Source organism: Lycorma delicatula, chromosome 10 (genome assembly GCF_047948215.1).
Source record: "Lycorma delicatula isolate Av1 chromosome 10, ASM4794821v1, whole genome shotgun sequence".
Lineage (NCBI taxonomy): Eukaryota > Metazoa > Arthropoda > Insecta > Hemiptera > Fulgoridae > Lycorma > Lycorma delicatula.
In genome coordinates, this window is record NC_134464.1 from 83,653,479 (window position 1) to 83,669,619 (window position 16,141).

At 28.1% G+C, this 16,141-nt stretch overlaps 2 protein-coding genes across 2 annotated transcripts in view; one reads left to right on the top strand and one right to left on the bottom strand.

The window, feature by feature from the left end:
- The window catches only part of Lmpt (four and a half LIM domains protein limpet), a 913,540-nt gene that overhangs the window by 316,875 nt on the left and 580,524 nt on the right, over positions 1 to 16,141 (top strand). The window lies entirely within an intron of this gene.
- LOC142331616 (uncharacterized) overlaps positions 1 to 16,141 on the bottom strand; it is a 50,955-nt gene that overhangs the window by 717 nt on the left and 34,097 nt on the right. Inside the window, exons 4-5 of the mRNA XM_075377646.1 lie at positions 10,800 to 10,862; positions 1,831 to 1,932 (exon numbers count right to left, since the gene is read on the bottom strand). Coding sequence (XP_075233761.1) covers positions 1,831 to 1,932; positions 10,800 to 10,862 — 165 coding nt within the window. The remainder of the gene's footprint in view (positions 1 to 1,830; positions 1,933 to 10,799; positions 10,863 to 16,141) is intronic.

Consider the following 16,141-nt stretch of genomic DNA (forward strand, 5'->3'; position numbering starts at 1 on the left):
GTTTCGTCTTTAAATAAGTTATACTATAATAAAAACGTGGGAATAGTTGAATCCATTCCTACAATTAATTTTTCATGAAATAAGAAACAGGAATCATTAAATTCATTCTTTCTGCTTTCGTTCATTTGAGTAATATTTTTTATTCATTTTCTAGTGAACCGGTAGAATTTTTTGGAACCTTCCTATTTCGTATAATATTTTCACGCTATATAAAAAAAAAGTTTTAAAACGAGTTTCGAAATCGGTTGGACAAATTAATAGAAATTCTTTATAAATTTTTTTGCTATATAACAAAATTTTAATTTTTTTACAATAAATTTTATGTCATCACTAAATCTGATACGGATTAAAGATCTGTTTCAGATTCGCTAAAGATTAATTAAGTTGAAAAGACGTTTGACCAAGGTTTTCTATCACTTATTACAAATCTGTCAACATTAGTTTAACTTATTTCGACAAGGCAACTTTCGTATTATCCATACTTGGTGCCTAATTTATGTAACTACATCAATGTAAACAAGTATTTCATAGATAGAAATAAAAATCACAATTGTTGAAGGTAATTTGGGGTAGATATCCAAAAATAAAAAAATAAAAAATGCTGAAAATGATTTTTCAGTTCGAAAGAGATCTGAAGATAAAAACAAGTCCGGATCAGTAGTAGTGGAACGGTGCAGATCAAAGTGGAAATACTTCCAAAAGCTGTTATTTGTAAAAAAAAAAAAAAAAAAAACAATTCAATAACTAATTATTGTCTCATTGGAACTGATAATATGATAAATATTATTAATTATTTATTCAAAATCATTGTAAAATTTTTGAATCCGTTCATTAAATCATATATTTCTTTGACAATTAATATATGTCATCATTATTTTGATCATTTAAAAATTAAAATACCACTTTCTTTATTGTAGCGACGGTCGAACCCAGTTCTAATGGTGACATTCCTGAACAGGATTACACAAGCTCCTAAAACCAGGTCATGGATGTTTGAAATAATATCCAGTATTTATCTTGATCATAAAGTCGTAAATTTTGATCCAAATTAAAAAGGGCGTAATTTTTTTTTAAACAATTTATTATTTTTAAACGTTTTTGATAGTAATAGAAGTTTAACTCTACCATGTGTTCGTGAAGATGATTTTTCAAGTTCGTGTAATAAAGGTTTCTGTTATATTTCCTTTTTTAATTAATTCTACCGTGAAATGATCTTTTAATAGCCGCTGTCAAGGTAATTTTATTTTATTTTTATAATGTTTTTAGATATAAAGCATCCTTTTACTTAAGGGATTACTATTATATTTTTTGGTAATCATCATTTTCAAGCTGTGTTTTGAAAAGACGACTGTTTTGTACATTTTTTTTTAAAGTTGTAGATAATAACATTTTGTCAGCTTACCAATTTTTGTTATATATTTTTTTTATTTCACAAATTAATTCGTATCAGATTTGCCAGAAATTTAAAGTTCTTCTTTACGAATTATTTAATCTCTTTTTCATCGTTAGAGGGAGTTTAGATTAGAAATAAAAACTTGCCAAATTTAAAATGTTTCTCCTTAGAAATTCTTCATACTTAAATAGTTCTTTTAATTATAACTATCTCGGTTCATTTAACAAATAAAGAATTAAAAAAATTATATAGTTATTATTTCTACATACGAGAGAGAGAGAGAGCGCGCGCGCACGCACACACACACACACACACACACACACAAATATATATATATATGTTTTGTTTTTTTTGAGATTACGGGTATCAACTGGTGTGGTCATTCTCAGACAGAAATTTTTAGCGTATGAAAACTCCCATAAGGTAACATTACTTACGTGGTAATCTACGACATGGTGCCCGTGATGGTCGTGATCACTTTCATGTTGTGGAATCGCTGTTGTAATTGAATCGTGTAACATTAATGTCAGTAAACATGTCTGAAACAAAAATAATGTAACATTAATTGGAACATTTTTAATAAACAAAAAGTTTAAAAATTATTAGAATCAGTGTTTGGAAATTTTTGGATTTAAGAATTTGTTTAAAACAATATATAAAATTTTTTAGGATATCGGTCTTCTACGAGTGGAATGTTTTTAAGAATTTTTTGCTAACAATTTCATTTGAGTTATTTAAAAAGGTATTTCTGGTGAATATTTTTATAAGCTATAAAAAAAATTGGAATGGACTTTAAAACTTAAAATCCCTTTAAGATCTCCAATAATATTTCTTCTCTGCTTATTTTTGGAAAGTCGAATAGAATAATCTAATTAATACATAAGCTACTAAATTTCACAATAAAAATTCCTAAAATATATTCGTAAATATGAACTAACGGTAACGTATACCATAAAAGTTTGCAACCAACGTTTTTTAGTATTTTTGATTTAACGTACCGTTTAGAAATTAAAAAATTCGGGGAAGAGAGAGGTTTATGTGCTGGGTGATGACAGTATTTTACCTTTTAGATATTACCAACTGAACTATTCGGTGGGCTTTCGAATAATAGATAATATTCATTAGCAGGAAAGGTGGTATCTTTATTCAAAATTTTTCCTCCCTCCAAAGAACTTAATATCATGTACTAAAATTGTTTTCAATTTTATTCGCTTTAATTTTTGTTACCAGAATCGTGAATTAAAATCATCCGAAGAGACTAATCACAAAAAACTGTTCCCACATTTTGGAGGACGAACCTGTTTGAAAATAATGTATGAATGTTGTTTACAATTCTACTTCATTAATGTTTATCGCTTGAAGTTTTTGCTAAAATACATCCTCAGATAGCGTATTCAAAGAAATGGTTTTGTCATTAGTGTATTGGAACCTCCATTCCCCGTAAAAAATTAAAAATTTATTGGAAAAAATTGTTTCAGATTTTTTATTTTGTTAAAATGTATCCAAAAACATGTAAATTAAATAAAATGGAACTGTATTTTTTGTTTAAGTGCATCCTGAGCAAATAAATGTAAAATATTATTGTATTATAAAAAGGGGCACGGGTACCGGTAAATATTTAATGTGAAATAATAAACTTATTAGCAAAATTGTGTTTGCTAAAAAAAAAGGATAATGGATAAAGGATAAAAAAGAAAATCGGTTAAGTCAGTCCTGATATATAAGGCAGTGGTACACACATACATACATATGTTTTTTTTTTTTTTTTTTGGTTTAAATGAACTAGTTGGACCCTAAAACGTAAATATTTGTAAAAAAGAAGCTGAAAGCCATTTTGATTTGATCACCATACTTTACCCTTTTAGTTTTTTATTCTAGCTATATTCGTCGGGAAAATAACATTTAGCATTTGTAACTTTCTGTATAAAGTACTGTTATCGATCATTACAAAAAAATTACGGTACTCGTTTACTCACAAAAAATATTTAAAATTCAAAAAACATTCCATTAAATCACTAATATCTTGAGAAAAGTTTACTCAACTTTTTTAGATAATTTAACTAAAGAAAATTTAATATTCCTTCTAAATTTTAGATGCTGGTATGCATTTATGTTAATGTTTTTTATTTTTATTTTTGTGACAAAAAAATTAGTGGTACAGTACGATTAGTTCTTTATTTACGTTTTACTACTCATACAGTAATGATACTATTTAGATACATTTTTACCGAAAACCGTTTATAAATTCAATAATAACAATTACATTTTTTTTTTTTAAATCGGCTGAGAGGTTTTCAAGTTTTAAGGGAACATTCGTACTTATAAAAACAAATAATTTTTATATTTAAGTATCAAAATAATTAAATATGGGATTTTTTTATGAGATGACGGTCATCGATTGCTTTGGTCATTTTGCCCTATGAGAATGAAAATTTGTAGCATATGAAAAATGTCATACCTGACCGGGATTCAAACCCAGGATCTCCGGATGAAATGAAAGGAAAGACGCTACCACTTCGTCACGGAAATCTGTTTTAATTATATTTAAATAAATTTTTTATATTTTTAATCAGTGTTTTATTAAGATCTCTTTAAAATTTAAAATAATAAAATAAATAGTTTTAAATCAAAAGTATTTTTATTTATTTTTTTTTATTTTTATTGTTGAATGATAAAAAATAATTTCTGTTATGTATTGTAAGATTATGTCTCTTAGGAGCCGAAAAAAGTGAAATACTCTGTTGCAATAAATGTAACAATAATAATATCTTTTCAACCTCGACCTGTTGCACGGTTTAATATGTTGACCATAATAGTCAGTCGATATTCTGTTTCATTGGTTGTTGGTTGAATGAATTAGAAATGAGACTGAGTGACATAATGTATATATATATATGTAACTGATAATGATGCTCGTTCGACATTCTAACACAAAAGAGCGGTGGTACAACGAACGAACGGTTTTTATAAAATGTTCCATAGTCAATTTTGCACCGTGATTTACTTTTTAATACGGGTTGTCTGTTCATTTTTCTTACTAATTTCATGTTTTTATATAACAGTTTTTTTATACATCAATAATTTGACTATACTAGTAATGTATATCGTCTTTCTTTCCTGTTTTATTCTATTTTTATTTTTTTATTTTTTTTCAATTTTACGGCCATTGTTGGAAATAAAAATTTTCAGTATTATCTAAGTTAACATGATTATTGTAATTATCTATCGTATGACTGATTGTACTCGTAGTACTGCAACGATTTAAATTTTAAAGGGCCGAGTACTGCAACGTTATTTAATCTGAAAAAAACATAACGATTTAAATTTTAAAGGGCCTGACGTATATAATAGTAGCTCCCTAACTCCCTCACCTGTCGCCGGCCCGGCTTAGGATAAAATATTGCATCCAATAATTTTTAAACTTTAAATTGTACTTAATAGAATTTTTATTAATGCAATCTAAAAATGTGTAATGAGACTGTAATTAAGATTTTCATTTATATAAGGTATACTATTGTCTAATGAAAAAAGAAAGTTTAAAGTGGGGGCACAAAATCTGTAGTTTTTTTATAAATATCGAACTACATTTTTCAAAAATCGTATAAAATGCATTAATCTTTTAGAAAAAAAACATTACGGATTCAGCATAATTTTTATTTTTTCGTGCGTGGGTGTACGGAATGAATGGAAATGCCATGCCGGCCTGAGGAGGGGGGAGGAAATTCCAACCCGAATGTAAAGCTGAGATTTTACCACACAGATCGGTTTTCCTTTAAATTACAATAAATCAAATATAACAATGAATCAGGATCAAATAGCGGTGAAATTTCTTAAGTATATTCGTAATATCAAAAAAAAAAAAAAGAAGGTAACAGAATACTTTATTATAATAATACGGCAACTTTACTTATAATTGAACATCTTATAATTGAAACGATAAGGCAAACCAAGAGTCTTGTTCCTCAGGAATCTTGAAAAATCACAGATCGTGTTATCTAATAAATTGACCGCCAAATAATTCGGGTGCCGATCCAAACGATTTTGATACCGTTGGCTGAACAGAGAGATTGCTTGCCGAACGATTCACAATCGTAAGTCACGATTCGAGGAGAGTGATATAATCTTAAATAAAACGGGACGCAGTAGTCGCATTTTCGTGAACAGCAACTAAACTATGATTTCTTTATTATCTTTTTCGTTTAAAATGGAAGAAGAGTTTAAGTTTTCAGTATTACATATGAGATAATATTTAAATTCCTCTACAATGATTAAAAATATCGTAAATCGTAATGTTAAATCGACATCTCGAAACCAGAAATATAATTTCAAAAATAACATGGGAGCTTAAATAAAAATCTTATTTTTTTCAAAGTAAAAGTAAATTTAACTTTAATAAATAAACAATTTATAATTTTTATTATTAATATTTGTTTATAAAAAAATATTTTTGTTTATGTCTTCATTATTATTTAATTAAATTATCCTTTTTTTTTTAGAGAAAAATCTCTACCCATTATGATACATTTTGTAATTCAGTCCAATATGCTCTGCCTTATCGTACGTAGATCGCATTTTGAACGTTTTTATAAATAAAAAATAAGTTCAGTTTTCCTCTAATTATGAATACTAAAGTCAACTTTTTTCTTTCTCTCTTTACCTCTAGAACCACCATAAGGTATTAATTACTTCATAGGATGAATGAGGATGATATGTATGAATGTAAATTAAGTGTAATCTTTTACAGTATCAGGTTAACCTTTTAGGGTTTTTTTTAACCTTCGGATCCACCGTTAGGTATTGCTCCAGCGGATGAGATGAATGATTTGTAGCGTTTGTGAAAATGCCTTGCCTGACCGGGATTTTCACAACCCGAACCCGGGTCCTCCGGATGAAAGGCCGGGACGCTATCACTCGCGCCACGGAGGCCGATCGGTAACCACGATCTAATATCCAAATCCGTATAAAAGTCCACCTTTAATAGGATTTGAACTTTAGAACTCTCGACTTTGAATTCAGTTGATTTGTGATGACGAGTTCATCTCTAGATCAACCCGGTGGGGCTAAAATCAACCTGTGACAATTTACATCTATCGTTTTCATTATTACTGATTTTACATAACTTACACTTTATAAAATTTAAATTAAGGTTCATTCTTATTTAATGTTTTACTGGTGGGGAATCATTATTTAAAAATTCGTCCAAATTTAATATTTAAATTTTAAACAATGAAACGTGACTATCCACTTACCAAGCATGGAGACTTGTGTTTTTATATTATTTGAATGATCTTGGTATTAATACAGCCTTGAAATAAATAATGATTATATTTATTAACAATTTAATCTCCACTTTCCAATTAGTCAATAAAAGATCTTTCAATTTCGACGACTTAAAATCGAGTTAATGATGTGTTTTTCTTTTTTTTTCTGAAACGAAATAATAAATACTAACCTACAGAAAATGGAAATAGAGCAACAATTTTTTTTTTCAATAGAGGCTCAAAGCTTATGGCTTGGGATATGGAATTGAAATTTTGTAATGTATGACTGAAGTCATCCTGGCTGGGATTCGAACCAGATAGATCATGTGTAGTATAAATATAGTTATGTAAAAGTATATATCTATTAAATATTAGTGGAAATCTAATTAATGATTTTTCTGTAAGATAATTCTAACAATTTGAATTATTATTATTAAAACTAACCGTTTATTAATTTTATTTATTAATTCGTTTTTAATTGGTTTATGTAATATCTTAAACGTCTTGTTATTCTAATGTTGATTCGTAGCCAAATCTGGGTGTATTATTTGCATAATTAATGTAATTATCGCTGTTCTTATCCTTGTATTACCAGATCAGAAAAGATGTTTTTAATTGAAACCTGAAATATTTTAATGAAATATTATCGAGGATCAAATAGCATTAAAATAGAACTGGTTCATCTAGGAAAGTGCTAATATTAGACGTAAGCTAGTTGTAAAGATAGTTAGAAGCTAAGATCATATACAAATGTCAGATATATCCTAGCTTAGAAAGGAGGTTTTTTTTTTACTATAAATTTCTATTATATGCTTTTTTAAATAACCGTGATCTTGATATCAAGTTGCCTTTGTAACTACTGCAGCTGTTTTTGTTACTAAAAACATTATCTTCGCTTTGTTTTATTTAATCAGTTTTTTTTTTTGTTTTGATTGTACTAGAGATACAGCGTACTAAATGTAGCCAAAACATCTAATTTAGTTTCATCATGACATCATAATACTTTATATTATTACTTGTTAATTTATTTTAGTACATTTGCATTGTTAAATGCCAATTTTTATTCTTTAATACATATAATTTGAATAGTATTTTAAGATTCGCTTCGGTTTGTTAAAAATATTCACTTAAAATTAATTCTATCTATGAGGTTTTATATATATGTCTTTTTTTTTTTAATTTTAGTTTTCAAATTATTTATTTTGTAAAATTAATGTCTTTTGATATTTTATCAGGGTTGAGCTTTAAACAGTAAATATATTATATTAATTTGTAACAATGACACAGTTTAATTGTAATCGTTGCCAAAGCAAGATTTTTATTTCTGTTAATATCTATATATTAACCTCTTTGAATAAAAAAAGAAAAATGTTTGATAATGATAATTTTTTAAAAATATTTTATTAATTAATGTTTGATCTACGAGAACAATAATTTATCTTTTCTAGAATTTATACATCATATTATTTGTATGTAATATTAATTTTTAAACATATTTGAAATTATAAGGATGCAAACTTATTTATAATTTTTATAAAAACTTTAAAAAATTCTACAAAAACAAAATTAAATTATCCTGCAATAAATTGTTTTTCATTTAAATAAATAAATAATATTAATTTTTAAATCAATACATAGAATTCTTTTCAAAATTTAATTTATTACAATTTTATAAAAAGCTTATACAAAGCTGATGTAAAGTACTAAGCCAAAATTATTGATTAGTAACTCCTTATTTTGCTATTTAAAAGAATACAATAAAATCATGATTGATGAAATAGCTGAACAAAATTGTGTGTAAAAAAAATTAATCTATTTCCATATATATAATATATATATATTTTTGGATGATTAATTCACCATAAAAGCTCGAAGCTTGTGAATAGGAATATGAAATGGAAATTTTTTGTAGCGTATGAAATACGCCATGTTTGACTGATATTCGAACCCGGATGAAAGTTCGAGAGGGTACTACTCCGCCACGGAGATCGGAAAAAAAAAATTATTAATATTACTATATTTATTAAATAAATATCGTAAATAATTATCTTATAATTTTTAATCACAAAAAAAACCAATATTATTCTATGTGAATAGCAATTTTCGTAGCTGAAAAAGTTAAATGGTGTTGCTGATATAAATTAATCAATAATTTTTGACATGAGGAATATGAAGGCCATTCCTGCTTTTGCTATCTTCTGTATGGAGACATACAGGCACGCTTAAAACTAGAAATAAACAAGAAGGAAATGTTATAAAAAAATATAATAATTCTTATTATTTTATTTCCTAACATTAATTTATTTTGCGTATATTAATTACTGAAAAAAGTTGAGAATATCTAGGTGTGATTTATAATTAATTCTGCAAGTAACTAAGCGCATGTTTTAAATATTTACTTTGATTTTTATATCGTTTGGTAACTACTGTTCTGTTCACCTGTTCGATATCAACCGCGTACGATTGTCGTCTTTTGTTTGTATGTTATATGGTACTGCGTACTGCAAAGGGCCACCTGTTTTTATTACAAAATCCTCCATCATTTCACTTTTTGATTTAGAATCACGATGGTTGAAATTTAATTTTTCAGTACGTTGTTTGTTTGTCAAGCGGTAAACCATAATAGCTTGCAATTATTATTATTCTGTTATGATTTATTCCTGAAAATTATAGAGCTATTCTTAAGAATTACAAACATTCAATGCCAGGTTTAGTAGAAAAATGAGTTCTGAAATGGATTTCCCTCGCATTCTTTTGAACCTTCATCGCAAAACAACATGCGAAGTACACTGAAAATCAGATTGTATTCGCTCTATTAGTAACACCTTTATTCTATTTATTACAGGTGTGACTGTTCAAAAAACATCATTACTCTCAGAGAGTGCCGCTCTGACAGGTGTTTCTTACACCTAAAGTATTTAAAATAGTGCTCTATAAAAAAATTCTGGAATGGAAAGTGCAGAGAGAAAAAATAATTATATCTTGGTTTGTTGTAAAACACAAACAAGTTGTTATACACATTATGATGCTTTCATTATTTCAACTAAGTACAGGATATTTTTAGAATACTCTGATTTAAAGTTGTAAAACATATTTTTGACAAAATTTTTACCTCCTCCTTATTTATATATTGCTGATTTCAGGAGGTTTTTTTTTATATTCGATACATATTAATTTTATCAACAATCATTTCTAAGAGTAAAAAGAAATTTTTTTATGAATTTATAATTTTTCTTGCTTATAGCAAGTTATATATATATATATTAATTTAATTTGACTGGTCTGTTGTAAAAATCGTCAATAATTAATTATTTTAGCTTAAATTTTACAATTTATTTACATATTACAATTACGTTTAGTAAAAAAAAAACATACAAGTTATAAGTTAGCACTCAAATTTACTTCAGTTAAACATGAAAAAAATCTTGCGCAGCTCTGGCAAAAAAACAAACTTTTTGTTTCCGACGTCCTCAGTATTTCGCCTTCAGAAACACAATGATTTTCATAATACAACACGCTATATACATTCGATTAACGAGTAAATCCTACATACAAGCAAGTTTCAACACGCTCACCACTGTGACTCACTGCATAAGCGCGTATGAAAAATATACACTAAACAGTAAACATAATACCGCAATTTCAGGTTTTTGACCTTAAATTGAGGAACTGAATAACGATTCAACGAATCTTCATAAAATTTTTACATGCATAACTTCAGATACACTATTATAGCATATCTAAATTTCAATGGAATAGATGTAGTAGTTTTGGAGATTTTCGAGACAAGACATTTTTTTCATGAGTGATATTTTTGTAATCCGATAATTACAAATTAATTCGAAAATTACAAATTAATTCGAAAATTTACAAATTAATTCGAATTGTATTTATCTAATTACAATTATATTGTTAAGAAAAACTTTAACGTTAGAATTACTTGAAAAAAAAACTTTATTTCCAATCATAAAGTGCTGTATAAATTTAAAAAAAAAAGTTACTAAATTAATACCAAAAAGGAGTATGTGTTTTAAATAAACAAATTTAAAACAAAACAAAAATTGTGTAAAAGTGTTAACTTTTTTTTCTTATTGTATACGTAAAAAAAAAAAAAAACTAAATTGTATGATTTTTTTTTAACTTACCACAAATGTGTACATCTTATAGTCTGTTAAAAACGACATAGACAAAGTTGAGATCAGGTGTAACTGTGTAAAAATAAGAATACCGATTGATGAGGCGTATTGACTTGATCCTAGCTTTTATACGTCCCCGTTGAGATACTGTAGAGTAACCACGTAACACCTCCTTCTGTTTATCTCTTATGTATACTCTGGTTTTTTTTTATTCTTTTTTTTTCTTAACCATAATAGTTGTCAACTGTTATTTCTTCATACAGCAGACAACTATTTATTCTATTGGACGTCATCCGTGTGCGATACAAATTTTTCGCTATGCACTTTTAGTTGTTGACAATACAAATGATAATGTTTCTACTACATAACTCGTTATTACTTCGTATTGTATTGTAATACTGTTTCAGTTAAATAATATATCAAATTTAATAATAGTTATAATGGTTTTTATAATTGTTATATATATATATATATATATATATAACAAATATAAAATATATATATATATATATATATATATATATAATTTTATTTAACGTTTACTTTACTTACATACACACACACACATACACATGTATATATATATATATATATATATGTTTTTTTTAACGTTTATGTAATTAATTACTTTATTATTATTGTTATTAAAAATAATAATTTTTCCGAAAAAGACTTCCTTTATATATTTTTCATAGTTGTTATACTTACGTTTGTTTTAACTCCACTATTTTTCTTCGTTCAGGTATTTTGTGTATTATTTTATTTGGATTTTTTGTTTTCTTCCAAATCAATAAAATATGATTTTAGTATTATAAGTAAACATTTATATAAAATGTATTATCTACATTGGAGTTTAGTTGCAAGTGTGTAAAAATACATTCATATTAGACTATAAATTCCAAAAAAATGTATCTTATACATAAATTGATAAAAGTTATTGAATATAGATCTCATTTATACTTTAAAAAAAATTCCTTCGGTGCGCCGGAAGGCGGAGGTGGTTTTTCATCGGTGCTATGTACGGGATAAAAAAGATACCTTAAAGTTAAGAAAAGCATCATATGTACTCAATACGACAATGATTGCATGTGAAAAAAAGTTTCACATTTTTAGCATACGATAAGCTCCATTTCCTTACAATTCCAACAACATTTTGGTCATCCCTTGCCGTAAGGGTTGGTAATAATAAAAATTGTTTCAAACAAAAGTTTTATGTAATGTTTATAGGACTAACGACCACTTTAAACTGATTAGATACTGTGCCTATTAAGGGAGGTATGATTTTTTTTTATTTTAAAACCCCCATTTTTTCACCCCCTGGTGAAATCAAAAAACTTTACTCAGATAGGTTTTAGGTCCTTGTCCAAAGAATAGTGGGAACTTTAAACTATTATATTTTTTTTCGAAAAAGCCCTCCCCCCCGTTATCACTCCCATGGTTTGATTTTGCCCATTAACGAACTCGAACGAGATTTTGGGTGGTTATATTTTATGTATCAATTTGGAAGTAATTGGCGCAAAATTACGGCAGTATCTTATCCACAAGAAAGGGGTTACATTTATATATATACAAATGTAATTATTAACTTTTGAACTGACGGTGGTTTTGAGGATGTGAAACGCGAAGATATATCCGAAAATTTTCCGGAAGTCGAATCACCTAAAAATCTAAAAAGGTTGGCTGAAAATTATAGCATTTGTAATTTTTAAGAGCCTGAAGAATGACGACGTAAATACTTGTTTGTTTAATTTATATAACATCACGTTTAAAGTATATCCAGTATTAATATTAGAAATTTGACAGGAATAAAATGAGAAATATAAAATTTAAAATCTTCAATATAGATCAATATTTTTTTATTGATCATTGTATTATTACGCTTGTGAGCACTTAAATTGAAAAAAATACAGTTTTAATATTAACTGAGAATACCTAATACTGAAAAGTATTGTAATTTATATTAATAAATTATATTCAAATAGAAAAAGCTGATAACACAGTTGTAAGACTTTCCCGTCACGCGGCGTTTTTCTGATGCACGGCTCACTCATAGATACACATACAACTTAATTTAAAATATTTTCATCTTATTTAAATATAATATTTTTTGTTTATTTAATAATTCAATCATTCTAACTAAAGCGCGCGGGCTACCATATTTCATTCTCGCGGATGTGGAGGTACTATTGGCCAATTTAAATACCTTTTTACACTTTAAAATTCATTTTTTTAATTCTACCACTCATGTGTGTCGTTACAACATAGCAGATGACTACAACAGCTGTAGTCAGTGCTGCACTAACGTTCCTTGTGGTGAGAGGGGGTACTATTGTCGCAGTATACCCACTTAGCCTCTAGGTTAGAGCATTTTTTTGGATGGGAGTGGGTTTTAAAGAAAAATTTTGCAATATTATTTTTTTTTAAATGTTAACAAATATGCCTAAGAAAAATAATATTTTAATTAGGTGAAATCTCGAGATACTGGAGTGACCGTGATCCACAGCCTCACCCCGTTGACCTTTTAAGTTGAAAATTTAATGGCGTCAATGCTCCATATACAGAAGTAATCTCTGACTAGGTTTGGTCAAAAACGTTCTGGATATATAAGACCTTAATTAGGAGAAATCTCGAGATACTGGAGTGACCGTGATCCACAGCCTCAACCCCTTGACCTTTTAAGTTGAAAATGTTATGGCGTCAAAGCCTCATACAGAAATATTCTGCCCAAGTTTGGTCAAAATCGGTCCAGTACTTCTGGAGATATGAGGTGTGGACACCGAACACACACACATACATACGAACATGACGAAAACTTCCATCGGGTTTTTGGGTTTTTTTGGATTTCTTAGGTGTCAAAACGTAAAGATTCGGTGAAAACCGCATGTGCCCAAATTGAACCGATTACCACACTTCCCCTTCTAAATTTATAGCTGTGCTATAGCGCTAGACGGAAAAGTAAAACTTGTACAAATAAAGTTTTAAACTATATATTTGTTTTTCCTATGTAAGGGAAGTAAAAAAAAAACCAGTTGAATTTTGTATTGTATATTTCAGTATTACAGTACTAAAAATGCTGACAAAAAAGTTGTAACACTTTCCTGGCATTGGTTGTTTATTGTTATATAGTGAAAAATAAACCAAAAAACAAGTTTTAAAAAATTAAAAAAAAAAAATCGATATTTTGAACTTTAATCGGCTTCCTAACCAAGTTGCCCCCAAAGTATTTTTTTTAGTTCACTTGCACTACTACTATGCCTAGGGAGACATTAAACATATTCGGTAAAAAAAAATTCAACAAATAAAAAGGTAAGTTTTCGATTTTTGTGGAAGGGCGAATTTTGATGGCAATATTTAAAAATATGGTAATTTAAGCATACACGCACTTACTGAGCTTAATATAAAGTGGGATTAGGTTTGTAAAATTTTGAGAAAATTGACCCTAAAATCTTTCTACCCCTCTCCCGAAAATATTCACTCCGAAATTTTACCAGTTAATTGCCCATATACACGAGTCTCTGTAGAAAATTTAATCAAAATCAGTTCAGCCAATCAAAAATGATTTAGCTACAAACACGTCAATTCACGTTTACACTGCGAACGAACAAACATTACCAACCTTTTTTTTTGTTATTTGGGATCCCTGGGTTATGAAACTCGAGGAACGGGAAGAACTTATACCCCATTTTTGTACTTATTATCATACTTTCTTTCTTAAAATATAGCTCTAGAGCAATGATGCCAGGAAAGTAAAAATGAATATTTAGATTCTTATTTAAAAGTAAATTAACATATTTCACCATTTTTAAAAATAAAATTTTTGGATAACAAAAGTTATTCGTGAAAATTTTATATCTCAGGAATCGTATTACACTCGTAGAAATTTTTATTTAGATAGATATTAATTTAAAAATAGAATTATAATATTTCACCGTTTTTTAAAATCAAATTTGTTGGAACAAGTTAGTTTACAAAAATTTTAATAATATGTAATGAGTAATGGTTGTATTCTAGGAGATAAATTTGTCCATTTTTTCCATTTTTTAATATTTCAAATTCAATGCGAAATATTTTTACCTATCGATTAACTTATTTTTGTGTCACGGGACTCTTAGTTTATTATTTCCTCGGTATTTTTCTGTTTGATAATCTTTATAATGTCTGTTTAATTCTACGGTGTGATTCAAAATCATAAATGGAACACAGTTATATTCTCTATGTTGGAGCTACTGTAATACTTTTGTAGAATTTTAACCTACCAAAACTCTGCAGTGATATGAAATTACGAGTCGACACTCTCCACAGAAATGTGATGGAGGCTACAATACTAAACGGAAGAGGAGTTTGTATTTATCCCAGGAATACTTCTTATACCATCGGAATATCTTTTTGATTTAAAAAGACTAAAGCTGTGTTAAGCTCTCTTAAATACCAGGGGAAAACTCTGAAAATGGCGGTAATTGACTTAGCAGGAAGATTGCTTCTCTCAAGAGAAATTTTACCTGGTCTATTCCTGAGTGAGATCACCTAATTCTCTTGTTATATTCTCACCTATAAGAACATTTTCTAATGTAGTTTACAGAAGTTGTCAAATAGCTTTTTTGTAGTTTTTACTATTCATCTAAAAGAACACATCGTTCACCATGGATAAACATCTGGTCAATAAAGATTTCTCTGTACAAACATTACCAGGGTAAAGCCAACCTCTACAAAAAATTTGACAAGACCAATCCTCCCCAAAGTAAATATACCGATTTTCCGGTATGCTCATTAAAGCATCAACCTTTAATTATGATAGAATTTTTAGAAGGTTGTAATGTCATCACTATCAACAGGTAACAAACCAACTGGTTGTTATATCTTTGCAAATCAACCTTCCGGTTTTTACCCCACCGGGTTGGTGAACGCGTCTTCGGAAATCAGCTGATTTGGAATTCTAGAGTTCCAGCGTTCAAGTCCTAGTAAAGGCAGTTATTTTTATACGGACTTGAATACTAGATCGTGGATATCGGTGTTCTTTAGTGGTTGGGTTTCAATTAACCGTACGTCTCAGAAATGTCGACCTGAGACAGTACAAGACTGCACGTCATACATATTATCCACATTCATCCTCTGAAGTAATACCTGGAGGCTAAACAGGAAAAGGGAAACCTTCCTGTTTTCAAAATTCAAATGTGGTACTTGGTATTATAATATAAAATCACGATGCAACCAAATTAGAACAAAAATTAACTGATATACTTAGAAATGGACCTTATTAATTTATGAATTTAGAGTGTACTAGTATGTAGTCTCGTTTTTTTGCAGACGTTTTTTTTAATTTTTCTCTTGTTTCAAATTATATATTCGTTTTC